General features: G+C 40.7%; 1 protein-coding gene across 4 annotated transcripts in view; it reads right to left on the bottom strand.

Annotated features, from left to right (window-relative positions):
• The window catches only part of UBR3 (ubiquitin protein ligase E3 component n-recognin 3), a 4226407-nt gene that overhangs the window by 3803081 nt on the left and 405952 nt on the right, over positions 1-17374 (bottom strand). For all 4 annotated transcript variants that reach the window (XM_044075499.1, XM_044075501.1, XM_044075502.1 and 1 more), the window contains exon 3: positions 11520-11672. In XM_044075499.1, coding sequence (XP_043931434.1) covers positions 11520-11672 — 153 coding nt within the window. The remainder of the gene's footprint in view (positions 1-11519; positions 11673-17374) is intronic.

The following is a 17374-nucleotide window of genomic DNA, read 5'->3' as shown; positions in this document are numbered from 1 at the left end:
CCAAGGGGGAGACTCGGGGCCGAAACCAGAAGCCCCGAGAAATCCCCCTCAGGCTCGGCCGAGGACAACCGAGAAACGAAACCCCTGGAAGGAAAAGAAAAGGTTGGAGCTGAAGACGGTGCCGACAGACTAGCAGTGGTTCTCGGAACTGACTCAGGAACCTCACCTGACTCTGCGAACCCCATCTCCGACGACACCAGGGTTGTCGGAGGAGGAAGAAACGGAATCGAAATGGTTGGCTCCAGCCACTGGGCTGGAGCTGAAAATAATTTAGATAAGACAGGTGACTGGAGGAGCCTCTGGACCACTCTATCTAAATCCGAATCTGAAAGCCTGGAGGACCTGGAGGATACAGACAGGGGGCGAGAAACTCTTTCTACCGGCTCCGAGGCAATGCTGGAATGTCGACTCCTAATCGGCTCCAGAAGGATCGGAGCCGAGGAAGACTCGATTAGAACAGAGACCCCCTTCGGCGCCGACGGTTCAGGAGCCGAAGAAACCGACCCTGGAGCCGAAACACTCACCTGCGGCTCCGAGACCAATGGAGCCGAGGAAAACCTAGATTGGAATCCTCTATCCTGCGGCTCCGAGACCAATGGAGCTGAGGAAGGAGACCGAGACTTAGATCTGCTCTCTTGCTCTCCTGCGGCTCCGAGACCATTGGAGCCGAGGAAGAAGACCCAGACATAGATCCTCTATCCTGCGGCTCTGAGATCAGTGGAGCCGAGGAAGAGGACAAAGATTTAGTTCTTTTTTCAGGCGGCTCCGACAAGACTTCTTTTTCTTCGATTTCAAAGAGGGAGAAGAAAATATAGCTTCCTCAAAAGCTGGTTTTATTAAACCTTTCAAGATCAACTTATTTTTCCTCTCCTGTAGTACACAAGAAGAAAAGGCATGGCAAACACTGCAAGATTCTTGCAAGTGTTTAGCCCCTAAACAATAAACACAGATGGCATGGCCATCTGTTAACGACATTTTATAGCCACACTTCGAACATTTTTTAAAGCCCGACGGCTTATGCTCTTTTTCTTTGCCAGACATGACCCACAAAGCACTCGAAACACAAGGAAGGGAAGAGCTCTAACTAAAACACTCGACAAGAAATAGGGCAAAGACCCTCTAACTCAAACGGGCCTAGCCCGCCAAACAAAAGGAATCAGATAACACCAAAAACAAACACAGCCAATCACAGGGTAGTACAGACGAAGATAGCTATTAAAATAGCCGTTTGGTTATAAAATTTTTAAGCTAACAGCACAAACGACCCAAAAAGGCCAAAAAAGAAGGGTATTTAGCCACAGCCAAGTCAAGATCACATAGTTACTTCAGAAGCGGCAAACGAGATCTGGGGGTTTGGGCGTGGTGCATCCTGGGATAAGGGGGTTGGCCCAGCCAATGAGAGACTTTGTGCTAATGTATCGGCCGAGTCTGAGCCGATTCTCGGCTCCGAGCCCATTAGTTATGAATGTAGGCGAGATAGGATCGCATTACATCAGTATTTTATGGTAACTGGGGAAAGATAGCCAAGTTCTGGGATATTGGAATGTCTGTTGGGAGTCCATTACCCCCTCCTAAGGCCCCATTTGGCCATAATCAGACTCTGCTCTTATTGTTCAGAAACTGCATGAGCACTTTACTTCATATGTATGCCTTACCTTTGTGTTTTTCTATCTTTTAAACCAGGTAAAGGGGCAACCCGAGAAAACTTTCTTAAGTGACTTGCTCAAAGTCACAAAGTAGGCGAATAGATGCAGAAATCAAACCCTGTTCCTTTAAAGACAGCAGCTTATTAAGAGGTCTAAGCTTTAATCCTGTGCATGGTTTGACATAATGTTAAAAGTTTTTCACCTTACAGGCACAAGGTACAGGGTTTGATTCTACCTCAGGTTAGTGGGTAGGCTTAAAATGGCCCTTCGGAGAAGTTAGCCTTGTATTCACCTATGACTCTATGAACTAAACGCCAGAACTTCAGTTGTGTGTTCATTTTCTTATAAATCATTATGGTACACAGTCAGTCAATGATGAAAGCTAGAGTTCTACAGTTTTGCTGTTCAAATATTCACAAAAATACATGCTGATGCAAAACCTTTTCTTCTGTTAACTTAGAGCCTGCCTCTTGTCTGTCTCTGACTGTGCAATGTACCACTGATTTTGCCTCATTTACCCCAGGCCCTCATTAACTTCTTCTTTCGGTAAATCACTGAGAATTACTTTCAGTCTGTAATGCCAGTTATTACAGTTTCAGAGTTCTGTTGTTCAGAGAATGCATGGCCATGAAACCCTTTTTGTTCTGTAAACATTTTAACTGATTTGGGGTTGTCTGGCACTTATTTTAATGAGCTGCTTCTGCAGTCAAAGGTACAAGGTCCGAATCCTATTACCACCACTTGCCTATTGTGCAACTCTCCGCAAGTTATGTGACTATGTGGCACAGAGAGACAGAGCTCCTACTGTGTCCCAGGCAACAGCAAGTCAGTTAGTGGTCCTGTTACTGGAGATGCCAGGAAGAGAGGGGGATGCGAGAATGGACCAGACCACCATGTCTCTCCAGGGAATGGTGATGGTTGCACACAAGTTGAGCTGGTACTGACAGCTGCACACATTCGGGGGGAGGGGCACATGGACTAAGTGCGATTTTCTCAGGGTAGAGTGGAGAAAAGTACAGTTTTGTACCTACCATAAATGTAGATGTCCGAACTGGATAGCATCTGCAGTCATAACAAGTGGGTTGTCCTGTCGTCAGGCAGCCCTTCAGTCGGCCGGATTCCAAAGTCGCGCACTCCACCCGGCGTCATCTCTGTTGGTTAAAGGCATCAGCCGACGCCATTTTCCTCAGTGTTTCTTGCCCCAGATGCCAGTAGCCCTCTTGCAGGCTAAAATTTGGATAGATGCCAATGTTTCCAAATAGATAGAGGTAAACACAACAATAAGCAAGTATGTACATATACACAAACAAATACACCATAAAGACCCCCAACAGCTAGCTATTAGAAGGGTAAACAACCTAGGAGTACCACAGAGGGATGGAGGATGACTGCAGATGCTATCCAGTTCGGACATCTACATTTATGGTAGGTACAAAACTGTACTATGTCCTTCATGGATGCATCTGCAGTCATAACAAGTGGGTAGAATACCATAGCCAACTAGGGAGGAGGATAAAAGTAGATTATGGTGTGTTTAGGATCCCTTGCAGTACAGCAGTGGCAAACCCTGCTCGGGATCTGGAATATAGAGGAAATTATAATGCTTGGCAAATGTATGCACGGAGGTCCAAGTAGCCGCCTCAATAATGTCTTTGGTTGCCACAAGAAGGCTGTGGTAGTGGCTGTTGCCCTTGTAGAATGAGGTCTTATGTTCTGTGGAATTGGTTTTCCATGGAAGGAGTAACAGAATCGTATGCAATTTCCTATCCATTTGGAGATTGTCTGTTTGAAATAGCTTTTCCTTCCCTTCCTGTTGCATAGGCTACAAATAGTTGGTCAGTCTTTCTGCTATTTTTGTTCTGTCCAAGTAGTAGTATTCTTTCCCTCTGTTTTGTGGGTTGGGAAAGAAGGTAGGTAGGTGGATTGCCTGGTTTAAAGACACTCTGGATACCACCTTAGGCATAAATGTAGGATTAGTCCTCATGGACACTCTATCTTGGTGGAAGATTAGGAAGGGTTGCACTGCCATTAAGGCCTGTAGTTCTGAAACCCTCCTTGCTGAAGTAATTGCCAGTAGGAAAGCAGTTTTCCATGACAGGTGTTGTAGGTCTGCTGTTGCTGCTGGTTCAAAGGGTGCTAGTGTCAACTTTTCTAGCACAAAGTTTAAATCCCAAGCTGGTAATGGTGGTTTCCTTGGAGGTTTTACATTCTTGATTCCTCTGAGGAATTGCCTGAGCAAAGGTTGCGAAAAAAACGGTTTATGAAAGCTGTATTCTGCTGAAATAGCTGATGCATGTATCTTGATGGAGGAGTAGGACAGGCCTGAATGAAGAAGTTCGCCAGATACTCCAGAATGTTAGGCATATCTATGTTTGACACATCTTTTCCTCTTAGATGACAAACCTTTTCCATTTTCCAGCATAGTTCCTTCTTGTTGAAGGTCTTCAAGAATAATGTCTTTAACACTTTGGGAAAGTTCTGGAATAGCTGCTGTTATGTGATGTTCCATGCAGTCAGTTGCAAGGTTTTTAGGTTTGGATGTATGATGCTGTAGTTGTTTAACATCAAAGGCATCAGGGAATTGTCCACATATTGTTCGAGACAAGCTCCTCAGTAGTGGGTACCAGTGTTGTCTTGGCCAGTTTGGAGCTATCAGGATTATCCTTCTTCCTTGATTTTCAGTAGTACCTTGTGTATCAAAGGAAGAGGCGGAATGCATATGCTGTTAAGCCTTTCCAGTTGAAAGAGAGTGAATCCACTTTCCATGCTAATGGGTGGAATGTCCTTGTGCAGAATTTTTGAGCTGGTGATTGAGAGGTGATGCGAATAGGTCTATCTGTGGCATTCCCCATTTCTTTGAGATGGTCTTGAAGATGTCCGGTGAAGCTTCCTTCCATTGGGCATCGAAGTGGTTCTGCTTAATATGTCTGCTAGGGTATTGTCTTTCCCTGGTACAAATATTGCCTGTAACTGGATGTTGTAGCTGAGTGCCAGGGTCCACAGCTCCAAGGTCATTCTGCATAGGGGTATGAATGAGTGCCTCCCTGTTTGTTGATGTACCACATGACTGTGGTGTTGTCTGTCCTTATCATCAACTGGCCCTCTTTGAGAAATGGTTTGAACTTTTGGATTGCCAGTTTTACTGCCAGCATTTCCTTTAGGTTGATGTGCAGTTGAAGTTGATCCTTGCACGCATTTGTCCAGCATGTGGCCCCCATCCTAGGTCTGAAGCGCCTGTTGTGATGGTCTGGCTTGCTTGACATCTGAAAAAGGTAGGCCTGGGTTTGACTGGCATGCCTGAGCCCACCATAGGAACTCCTGTTTTAAGCATGGAATTAGTGGGATTTCTGTTTCTAGACTGTGTCTGTGTTGGGACCACAAATTCTTTAGGTACCACTGTAGTTTTCTCATATGTAGTCTGGCAAATGGAACCAAGATTATGCATGATGCCATGAAGCCCAAGGCCTGCAGTACTTTTCTTGCTGTTAACTTGTTCAGTTTTGTTAGTGCCAAGAAGTATAGAGGGAGTTCTTTTGTTTTTCTGTAGTCAGGAATGTCATTTGTTTTACTGTGTCCAATTCCGCCCAAGAATGTCCTTGTTTGGGATGGTATCAGCCTTGACTTTTGTAAATTGACTGTGTATCCCAGTGCTTGTAGCAAGTAAATGACCCTTTGTAAATCTGTTGTCAGCTTGCTTTTGTTGTCCAGCAGGCAGTCGTCCAGGTATGGGTAAATTTGAATTCTGAAGTCTGCAAATGGCGATTTTTGATGCCAGGGCATTTTGTTGATACTCTGGGGCAGTAGAGAAGCCAAAGGCAATGCTGAGAATTGATAGTGCTCTGATCCTGCAAGAAATCTGGGGTATCTTCTGCAGATTGGTCGAATGGGGACGTGCAGGTATGCCTCCTTGAGATCTAGAGTTACCAGCCAAGACTCCTTGCGCAGCATGGGAAAAGTTGCTGTAAGGTCAGCATTTTGAATTTTGGGACAATGATGTATGTATTTAAGGTGGACAGGTCGAGAATTGGTCTCCAACTTTTTCCTTTCTTGGAACTAGGAATAGTCTGGAGTAGAACCCTTTCCTTGCTCTGCTGTTGGCACTCTTTCCACAGCTCTCATGTTTGCTAACTCCATTATCTGGCGAGAGCCTCTGTTTTTGATTTGGAGGTAGATTTGGCATTCCTCTTTTGACTGGTAAAGTGTGGAAGTGAAACCGTAACCTTGATCTATGGTTTGTAAAATCCACTTGTCCTTTGTTATGTAGTGCCAGTTCTTTGAAAATAAGGTTAACTTTCCGCCTAGAGGAGCTGCTATTTGTTCCCTAGGCGGATCTAGGGTAGGGTTAAGTCACTGTGGTTGTGTTGATGTAGTGGCAGTGGCTGTGTCTGTGCCTCTGTTGTTACCTTGCCACTGTCTTCCTCTGTAGGCACCTCCTCTGGATTGGTTTCTGCCTCTGGAACGTCTATTCCTGCCCCTTTGAAATTTTGTGGAGTCAGGAAAGGACCAATTTTGGCAGGCCAGTTCCTGCTAAACTTGGGGGTTGAACCTGCAAGAAATCTTTAACAGTTTGAACTGATTTTGCCTTTTCTTCCATTTTCTTCATAACCTGCTGGGCAGATGTACCAAACAAACTTGTCTTGTCCATAGGAGCATCTAGCAACTTAGCTTTAACATGATGCGGTAAACCTTGCTCCTTTAGCCATGCATGCCTTCTTATCACTGTGCCTGTCATGGCTGATCTAAATGAAGCCTCCAGTGCATCATAGCCACATTTTAAGGAATGGTTGCTAACCTGTTGTATGTTATTTACCATCTCTAATACATATTTCTTATCAAGAGATTCATCAGTGGTTAGTTTTTAGTTAACTGATCCAGCATAAACTCTTGGTATTGTATCATGTGAAACTGACAGTTTAAAGCACTAGCTGAGAGAGTAGCTGAAGTGTAGACCTTTTTACCCCATCTGTCTAATGACCTTGCTTCCCTTTCAGAAGGAATAGGATTTTAGCTAGCTGTCGTGGCTACTGCCTTGGGGCCCTGGGATATAGTTTCTGGGTCTGCAAGTGGAGCCTTGTAAAGGTGGTGATGAGTATCTGGCACCCTGTAAAATCTGTCCGGTTTGGCAGGGGCTGGGGTAAAGAATCTGGGCGGAGCAAACATCATTGAAAGCATCATCCACCACAGAGAGAACAGGGGGTATAGCTAAGGGCCTGTGCTGTGGGAGATGCAGAAAAGTCCTAAGTCTTTTACTGGAGTCTGAAAAATCCTGTTGCTGCCATTGGAACTGTTCTCGCATGGCATGCAAGGTTTCCCAAAGGAGAATTCTTCTGGTGGGGAAGCAGCTGGGATGGATTCTTCAGCATCAGAATCTTCAAAATTGGAGAAGGGAGCCTCTGGCTGGTCAGTTATGTCTGATTCATCAGCAGAATCATCAGAGGACACTGGCTCGGGGCTCTGCCCTAGGTCTCTTCTCTGGGGCTGAGAGGCCCTGTCTGGGTGAGATTGAGATCCTCTAATTAAAGAAATTAAATCTTCTGCCAAAGTAAGCATTTGAGAACTAGAAGAGGGCCTGGATGTGGGTGGTTTAACAGGCACTGTTTTAGTAGTCTTGGCTGCTTTAGCCCTGGCGAAGGCCTTAATGGACATGGCTGCTGGAGGCCTAGCAGCACCACGTGCTGGGGTAGAAACATCCAAGGGATGGTGTCTGATAAGTCAACCACCGTAGTGGGTAAAATTTCTGAGGTCGCTGCAAGAGTTGTAGCAGGGGCCTCAGTTGTAGGAATAGGTTCAGCTGTACTTTGTTCAGTTTTCTCGGTTTCGCTGAAAACGAGACACCGCGGTTTGCTTGACCATGGTTTCGATCTTTGCTTTTTGCTAGATTGGGTAGTCGGAGGATCCGGTGTACGCAAAATCAGAACCGAAAAACTGTTCTGCAAACCCGGACCCTAAGCCGCCCGTCTCGGTTGAAAAACACAGGCGAACAGGCTGCACACGTCGTGGGCTGGGCCTAAACAAGGCAGACAGTAAGAGTGGAAATCTTTATGAGGTATTTGTTTCACAGTTTAAACAATTGTTAACTTTTTCTGACATCGGCTGAGGCAAGAAAGAGTCCCAACGGGTACTTAGCTTTAGAAGTCTTAGAAGTAATCTCTGGATCCGACCGACCAACAGCTTCTGCTTTGGCCACGCCGCAAGAAAGACTGGGGAAAATGGCGCCGGCTGATGCCTTTATACCCAAGACCAACAGAGATGACGTCGGAGTGGGCGCGACATCAGCCAGGCCGGACCGGACTTTGGAATCCGGCCGACTGAAGGGCTGCCTGACGACAGGACAACCCACTTGTTATGACTGCAGATGCATCCATGAAGGACATCCACCACTGATGCCTTCATGCTTCCGGGAGGACAAGATTGCTTGGAGGGTCCACCTCTTGCGGAAGTAAAGGGACAGCCTCCATGGTCAGCCCACTCACAACTTCTCCCACGAGCTTAGTTAAGTGCATTCTGATGGTTAGAACCAGTAAAGCCATATGCCAAACCACCCATGATGGCCAGTGATGGGAAAGACTGGGTCAATTGGTTATGAAGATGCTGATGATCACATATCTAACATAACCAAAAAAAAAAAAACTTACAAAGCAACACAGTGGCAGTGTACTACATCCTATTAAATAGTGCCAATACAGGACATTTGCATAGTACAGTATATGTAACAACTCTGTTGGAAACAGCCATGTTACCAATATAAAGGCAACAGTTGCAAAACCCAGAAACACACACAAACAGCAGTGCAGCTACTGAGTACTCATACACAGTGTAAAATATTACCATCTCCTTTCTGTTAATGTTCACTACCTGGGTTCAGAATGTAGTGTAGACATACAGCTAAGTTTTGCAAATTTTAGAATTTTACTGATAATGGTAACAACTACCTAGCTTTTCCTGTTAGCTTGTTTTATCCTTTACAGGGCCACAGGAATGTCAAAGTCTATCCTAGCAATCAATGGGCAGAAATCTTTGAAGTTCATTCTGAATACGGTGTCAAGTCAATTGCAAAATGCATATGCACACTCACTCACACACTACAACCACACCTATGGGCACTCTGGAAACTTCATCAGTCTATTGCATGTCTCTGGGAGAGGGGAGGAAAAGTGAAACTTCCCAAGAAAACCCATGCGGACATAGAAATAACAAGCAGACTTCACACAGGTAGCACCTCAGTCATGAATTAAATTACAGAAACTTTTGCTTTTTGAGGGAAATGTTACACACTACTATCAATTACCTCATGGTACATTCGACATATATATATATACATATATATATATATACATATATACACACATACACACACAATATATATATATATATATATATATATATATATATATATATATATATATATATATATATATATACATATATATATATATATATATATACACATACACACATACACACACACAGATTTACTAACACAATTTTGAGCGCCCCAACATCGAACCACTACCGCAAAAGCTAAACTCTGACTACTGCAAAACATGGACACCAATATTTCAAACCGCATAATCACGCCCCCTTTTTGACCCATGTTAGCACTTGTTTTCTGGTGTGGAGCAGTCAGAAATGTCTCCGTTCAGTTTTATTTTGGCAGTCTGACCTTTCGGTAGTTTGGATTTCGTGGACGTGGGTCGACAAAGTGCACATGCGACTATATGCATTCAACATTTTGATAGTAAACCATACATATATATATATATATATATATATATATATATATATATATATACATATACATATACATATACATATATATATATATATATATATATATATATATATATATATATAGGTTTACTATGGTTTGTGCAAACAACAGTCTGTCGGCAGCACTGCTGCCGAAAATCAGAATGCCGTGCACAAAATACAAATGGATGGGATAGTCGAACACACTTATGCAAATGCAGTAGTACATTCGCATAAGTGTATTTGACTATCTGCACAGAGATCCAGGTACAATGAGGATTGGAAATTCATCCATATCCCCACTGTAGTGTGATCTCTGAGTTAGAATATATTAGTAGCGGAAGGTGTAGGGGGCGCAGCTCCCCACAGGGGGTGCAGGGGGACTTGCCCCCCTGCAAATACATGGTATGTCATGTAGGAGTCTGATTTACATCAGCTCCTATATGGCTATCACGTGATGGTTTCGGTAGCAATGTCGATTCAAATGTGTCGATCATTTGGGTTGACATTGTGGCTGTTCGGAATGTTTGTGTTCGGTATTACTTATCGTTGTTTCGAACGGCAAATGTTTTGCCGTTCAAACAAACTATAGTAAATATATATATATATATATATATGTATACACATCCATAAACACGCACACACATTTTATATATATATATATATATATATATATATATATATATATATATATATACACACATACACATACACACACACACACACACACACACACACACATACAGTGGATATAAAATGTTTACACACCCCTGTTAAAATTCCAGGTTTTTGTGATAAAACAAAATGAGACCACAATAAATCATTTCACAACTTTTCCCACCTTTAATGTGACCTATAAAGTGTACAATTCAATTGAAAAACAAACATATCTGTTAGGGGAAAAATATAAAAAATAAAAAACGCACAATAAGCTGGTTGCATTAAGTGTGCACACCCTTAAACTAATACTTCATTGAAGCACCTTCTGATTTAATTACAACATTCAGTCTTCTTGAGTACACACCTACCATCAGTTAAAGAGGTTATGATTAACCCCAAATAAAGTTCAGCTGTCCTAGTAGGATTTTCCTGACATTTACTCAGTTGCCTGGGACAGCAAAAGCCATGGTTTGCAGTGAGCTTACAAAGCATCAAAGGGATCTCATTGTTGAAAGCTATTAGTCAGGAAAAGGGTACAGAAAACGTTCCACAGCACTGGATATACCATGATTGGCCCAAAACCTTCAGTCGTCTGCCTGAAAGCTGAACATGAAAAGGAATTTCACCTTTTAACATGACAATGACCCCAAGCATACATCCAAATCAACAAAAAAATGGCTTCACCAGAAGAAAATTAAAGTTTTGGAATGGTCCAGCCAGAGCCCAGACCTAAATCCAATAGAAAATCTGTGGGGTGACCTGAAGAGGGCTGTGCACAAGAGATGCCCTTGCAATCTGACAGATTTGGAGTGCTTTTGCAAGAAAGAATGGGCAAATATTGCCAAGTCAAGATGTGCCATGCTAATAGACCCCTACCCAGGAAGACTGAATGCTGTAATTAAATCAAAAGGTGCTTCAACAGAGTATTAGTTTATGCAGCCAGCTTATTGTACATTTTTTATTTTTTATATTTTTTCCGCCTCACAGATTTGTTTTTCAATTGAATTGTACATTAAAGGTGGGAAAAGTATTGAAATGATTTATTCTGGTCTCTTTTTATCTCACAAAAAACTGACATTTTAACAGGGGTGTGTAAACATTTTTTGTATGTGTGTATACATATGTATATATACATACACACAAAAATTATAGCATATTAAGTTTTTCTATACATTTGTTTTAGCTTGGCAAAAAACTGTAACTGTAAAATAAACTTGCATATGCTTACATATATTTCAACTATGTTCACTGGAGAGATATAAACTCCTGAATACATGTTTTGTGCTATACAACTTAAATTGATGGAACATAACACTATTATGAATATACATATTTTCCATCAGCTAGAACTTACGTGACTATTGGTAAAATAGTACAAAGACGAACTTCAAATAGTCTTTTCTCAGTTCAAATGCTGTCCCATAGTCATACACTGTCCCACAATAAACACAAAAATCAACTTACCTGCACTAAGCTCCTTGTAATACTGCTGATTTGTTAAGACCTTTGTAAGAACACGTCGCATGGCTCCACCCATTTTTGTCAGTTCCTCTAGGAAAGCAATCCAAGGTTCCAGTGGCTGCAATACTTTCTGAAGGTCTCTTTCTGATACTGGATCTAATGTTTATACAAAGTAGTTATTTTTAACGCTGTAAACACTAAAAGAAAGAATCACTAAATGATTTAAAAACATTTTAATAATGTTTCTTTCTGGTCTATGTCTAAAATAATTCTTTACAATCAATAAGTCTACTGACCTGGCCACCAAAAATAAACAAAACTTGATTAATAATAGTAAATGTACTTTAACAGAAGACCTTCAGTAGCAATATCAGTAGCTGTGGAGTGGCACCATTTTGTAGTGGAAATGGCCCTATTTGCTACTTGACCCAGTTCTGACTACTCACCCAAGAGCTGGAAAATCTGGGAAGAAAAGAGAAAGTAGGGAACTCCCAACTGTTAATCATCTCCATTTCATATTGGACAAAGTTTCACTGCAGCACTGTTATGTAGGGCAAGGCCTGATGTACAACATGAACATCTACTCAGAAGAAACTGAATGGGGTCTGAATAGAGACTTAAGTCAGCAAGCACAGGAGAGCAGTATTGCTGAAATTGAATTCATCCTCAAGTCTTGGTGAGTACCTTCATGAGGTGGACCCTGTTTTTCACAAAATCTCATCAAGATGACACTGATATACAGACTCTATTTTATTAAAAAAAAAAAATCAAGCTATAGACCAATTTGTTCTTCCTGTCCTAACTTACAGTTTTGGAGTGACTGACTTGCCCCAAAAGGTGCTGGACAGATCAGACAGGAAAACAAGAAGGATGCTTCATGCTCGCTAATGATTTATAAAAATCAGTGTATACCAAGATTATATATTCCCCGTTCCGAAGGAGGTATGGGGTATCCTTGAACTTGATTGAATGTATAGATCTACAAGCATGGGACTGCATAAATCTGCTGACCTCACACGACACAAACGTAGTGAAAGTTTTGAAACATGAGAAGAATAAATCTAAGATGACTTCCCTGTTTAGTCTAGCAGAAACATACTGGCATCCAGCAGGAATGGAAATCAAACCACAGATAAAAATCAGGCAGTAACTGAATGTGCCAAAAAACAAAAGAAAGAATACAAGGTGAAGGATCAGATGAGAAGGCAAGAAATGTTGAAAATACATAAATATAGTTGCAAGTATAGAAAACTCCTGGAAGAACCTCATGTTGATCAGGACTGAATGCAGGAATGGTTAAGGAGAAGCAAATTCAAACCAAAAGATGAAAGGTAAATATTGGCGGTCCAAGACAGTGGGCTATGTATACATTGATTTACAAAGTCCAGTGAAGATGTGTGAGAAACAGATAAATGTAAGTTTTGTAAAACAGAACTGGAAACAGCTGCACACCTTATTGCTGGCTGTGACATACTAATGGCAGAAAAACTGTATACTGAAAGGCATAATAATGTGGCAAGACTGTTGCACAGGGATTGTGCAAACATTATGGCAATGAAGTGGCTGAAACACTGGAAACATGAGCCACAAAGCATCACAAAAAATGAAGTTTACATCACATGGGATCACCCATTATCAACAGTCCAAAAGACAGATGCGAGAAAACTGACATAGTGGTTCATGAAAAGAAAACAAAAGTAGCATTGCTCACTGAAATTTCTACACCCAGTGACTACAGTGTCTTGTGTACAGAGAGACACAACATTTTAAAATATCAGGATTTGCAGGCAGAAATGCGAACAATGTGGAAGAAACATACCCAGACAGTTCCAACAGTAGTAGGAACAACGGGTCTTATAAAAAAGAATCTACAGTCGTATTTAGATATGTTACAAGGGAGATCAGTGTGTGTGATATACCTTTAAGAAGCTTTTCAGTGAGTCAGCAAATACATCCAAGTACTGAGCATGTGCAAGCACATTTTGGGTGAGCAGCCAGAGTGTTAGCATGAGAGTATATAGTCAGTCAGTTAGATAGTTTGTTTAAGTTTAATGTTCCTGTTATCCATCCTGATACATTTGTATACAATAAACTACCTAAATGAGCACCCAAGCCTCAACTTCTTCTTAATGCACATACGAACAGAAGAGCAACATGGTGTTAGAATGGGATACAGAGTTACAGCCATGAGGCAACCAGTTAAGGTTGGAGGAAAATACAGGAGTGAATCATCCCTACTGCTCAAACAACTCGCAAAACAGGACAGAAACAAATTTCAGGTACTAAAACTTGCTCAAATGATTTCTTTCGCTACAAATATAAAACAAAGCACTCAAAATACTCAAAATGAATTTCTTATTAAACAAAATATCCAAAACTATGACATATTGATAAAAATGTTCAAAACAATTACGAAAATGTTTGCAACAATATCCGAATCTCATAAAATGTACAAAAAAGGGGAAACGACCATATTTTTTCACTATGTGCTACATTTTCAAATTAACTAAAGCTATTCAAAATATCCTAAGTATGCAAAGTGTTTGCAAGTGTGTGCAGTATTACAGTGCAGTTATTTTGCAAAGTAAAGAAGTTTAAAAGAATATTTCACAAAGTACAGTTATTTCAAATCATATTTCGCGGAGTACAGTCTTGGTGCATTTGCATATTACTACAAGTGCCTGGTATGTATGAATGTTCGGACATAATTACAAGGGTCATTTTGCATTGTGCTTTACTATATTCTGTGGGCATGGCAAAACATTTTCACAGACCCGCACCGCTTGTGTTTGATAACAATATTGCAGAAAATTTGAGTGTGTTTGAGCAGAAATATATTTTCATAAGGCTGCTTTTTCTGACAAAGACACACATACAAAATCATTTATTCTGCTTAATTTAGCTAGTTTAGAGGCCACAGAAAGAGAGTGTTTATGTGTGTAAGCACCAGCTGTGTTTGCAGGGGAGAGGGAAGACCGCTATATAGTGGTACAGCCTGAAACAAGGGAAGACCCAGAGTGCTTAAAATGTAAATTTAGAAAAATGTGCAACCCCCAAATGAATATCACAATGGAAAGGCACTTATTTTACAAAAGGGATCAAAAGCCTAGTGAAACTTTTGCAGCATATATAACTGCCTTGAGAAATAAGGCTAAAAGGTGCAGATTTGGTGATCTGACAAATGAGATGATAAAGGACAGTCTTGTGTGTGGTGGTAATAATGACACAGTGAGAAGGTGATTTTGCTTTGAGACAGTGATTTAATGTTGAATAAGGCCACTGAGATTTGTCATATAGACGAGCTTAGAGAAAGGCACGCAAGTATGCCTACAAATAAGAACAGCTGTGGAAGACACAGTGACAAAGCTCATGTTGACAGTGGTTAAAAGAAATAGGCCCAAGCACATGACAGCTACTGCCGGTCCTTAACAGTCAGTCCCTGGGAAACCCCCAAGTCTTTCCAGCAAATTCCAGAGTATGCTCAGTGAAGCATAAGGGTGAGCCAGCAAAGTCAAAATATGTGCCCCCACCCAGCTTCACAGTCAACTGTCGTAATTGTGGTGGAATTCACAAACCCAAAAGAGAAAGTGCTTAGCTTTTGTTCAGCAGTGTCATTCTTGCAACAAGTGGAATCATTTCAAAAGGTTTTGTAAATCAAATAAGGAGCATTCTTTTATTAAAAGAGGGCATTCCAAGAGACAAGTCGATCAATTAGAATGCTGTGAACCTACTTTTTATGTTGATGGTGTAGCTGTGCTTGGTGAAACAGTCAATGCAGTAGATCTGTGGGCAAATAATGAAGTCGTTTGTACTGTTTGGCTTAATGGGAGTCCTGTAGAGCTCAAAGTGCAATGTTATGACAGCAGAAACATTTGCTACAGTAAAAGCTACAGAAAAACTTGATTTGACAAAGTGTGCAAAGTTTGTTGCTTATGGTGGTGAAAAGATTCAGACCAAAGGTACAGTAGTGCTTTCATGTTACTCTGCTGGGAATAGCTATGACTTACAATTTTGCTTAGTCAAGAGACACATGTAGTCATTATTAGGCCTCAGAGACAGCGTATTAAATGAAAGCAGCCACATTTTCAAAGTTGTCCGCCATGTACGCCTGCATGACAACAACTCAAATTTCACCCAAACTATTTTTTCTAAGTATGCTGACATTTTTGCAGACAAACTAGGCAAACTACCAGCTGTGTACTCTATGAAGTTAGCCCCAGAGGGCAGCCAAGGTATCAGACCAGCAAGGAAAGTTCTAGTAGCTATGCAGAACAGAGTCAAGGCTGAGCTAGACAAAATGGTGCAGCTAGGAGTAATCTGTTCAGTAGAAGAACCTACTGAATGGGTATCCTCCATGGTAATAGCTCATAAGAAAGGCTCAGATGATATTAGAATATGCACTGGTCCCAGAGATTTGAACAAAGCATTAAAAAGGCCTCATCATCCAACGCGCACAGTTGAAGAGGTTGCTGCCTTCATGCTAAATGCCACTGTTTTTTTCTGTCTTAAATGCAAAGATTTAATTTTGGCAATTTTACTTTACCGAAAATCTTCCTTGCCAACACATTCAGTATGCTATTTGGAAGATACAGATTTTTGAGAATGCCATTTGGGATAAATTTTGCCAGTGAACTCTTTCAGCATGCGATGGAGCAATTTTTTTCTGGCTATCCATGTGCTATTATAGTAGATTATATTCTACTAAGAGGCAAAGGTGTAGTCAAACATGACAGAAACCTCAAGAAAGTTCTGGAAAGAGCACATGAAGTGAATCTTTAAGATGAATCTTCAGAAGTACAATTCAGGCTACGAGAAGTTACTTATGTTGGTAACTTATTCACCAGTTCAAGCTTATGACCAGATCCTTCCAATAAAACAGCAATTCTTGAGATGCTAGCTTCAGACAATGTCCAAGCCCTGAGAAAAAATGTGGAAACCAAGAAAAAAAATGACCAAACCAAAAACATTCTAGGATTCTGAAGGACAATAAAGGCTGGTGAAGAACCACAAACTTCTTTAGCGTACACACAAAGTTTTATTCAACGCTTTTATCAAAATGACTTCCTCAGAAAACGCTCTAAACACTAATAAAAAAACACACAATATATATATATATAATAAACTTGTTACCCAATTAAATAATTAACTAATTGTTTAAATTATTAAAAACATTCCAAAATAATCCCAAATTAAAAATATAAACATAAAACAAAATACATAACTTATAATTATGAAAATAATCATGAAAATCTCATTCAAATTAAAACAGTGTTAACCATTACCTGACTTCAAAACCTTTAACTTCCTGTTTTTTAAAAAAGATTTAATGTTGATGGATTTGTTGAGACCAGGTCTCCGGTCAGCTTCCAACTTATCTGTCACAAGGTTTCCCTTTGCTCTGAAACATTCTTGTAATCCCCTCCCCTTAAATCTGATACTACTACTTCCAAAATAGAAAAAAGGACCTTCTTACATTTTTACACTCCACAGTATGTCATTAATTTGAATGAGGTTTTCATGACTATTTTCATAACAATAAGTTATGTAATTTGTTTCATGTTTTCATTTTGGAATGTTTTTAATCATTTAAACACTTAATTAGTTAAGTATTTAATTGTGTAACTGGCTTATTATATATATATATGGATTGTGTGTGTTTTTTTTATTAGTGTTTGAAGCGTTTTCTGAGGAAGTCATTTTGATGAAAGCATTGAATAAAACTTTGTGTGTACACTAAACAAGTTCGTTGTTCTTCACCAGCCTTTATTGTCCTTCGGAATCCTAGAATGTCCAAGCCCTACAACGTTTTCTTAGTATGGTCAACTATCTGGGCAAGTTCATTCCAGATTTAAGCCAAC

The sequence above is a fragment of the Protopterus annectens genome, chromosome 6.part1 (assembly GCF_019279795.1).
Source record: "Protopterus annectens isolate FY-2018-M chromosome 6.part1, PAN1.0, whole genome shotgun sequence".
In the NCBI taxonomy this organism is placed as follows: domain Eukaryota; kingdom Metazoa; phylum Chordata; order Ceratodontiformes; family Protopteridae; genus Protopterus; species Protopterus annectens.
Note: the sequence above shows the minus strand (reverse complement) of the source record. Positions and strands in the feature narration are given on the sequence as shown.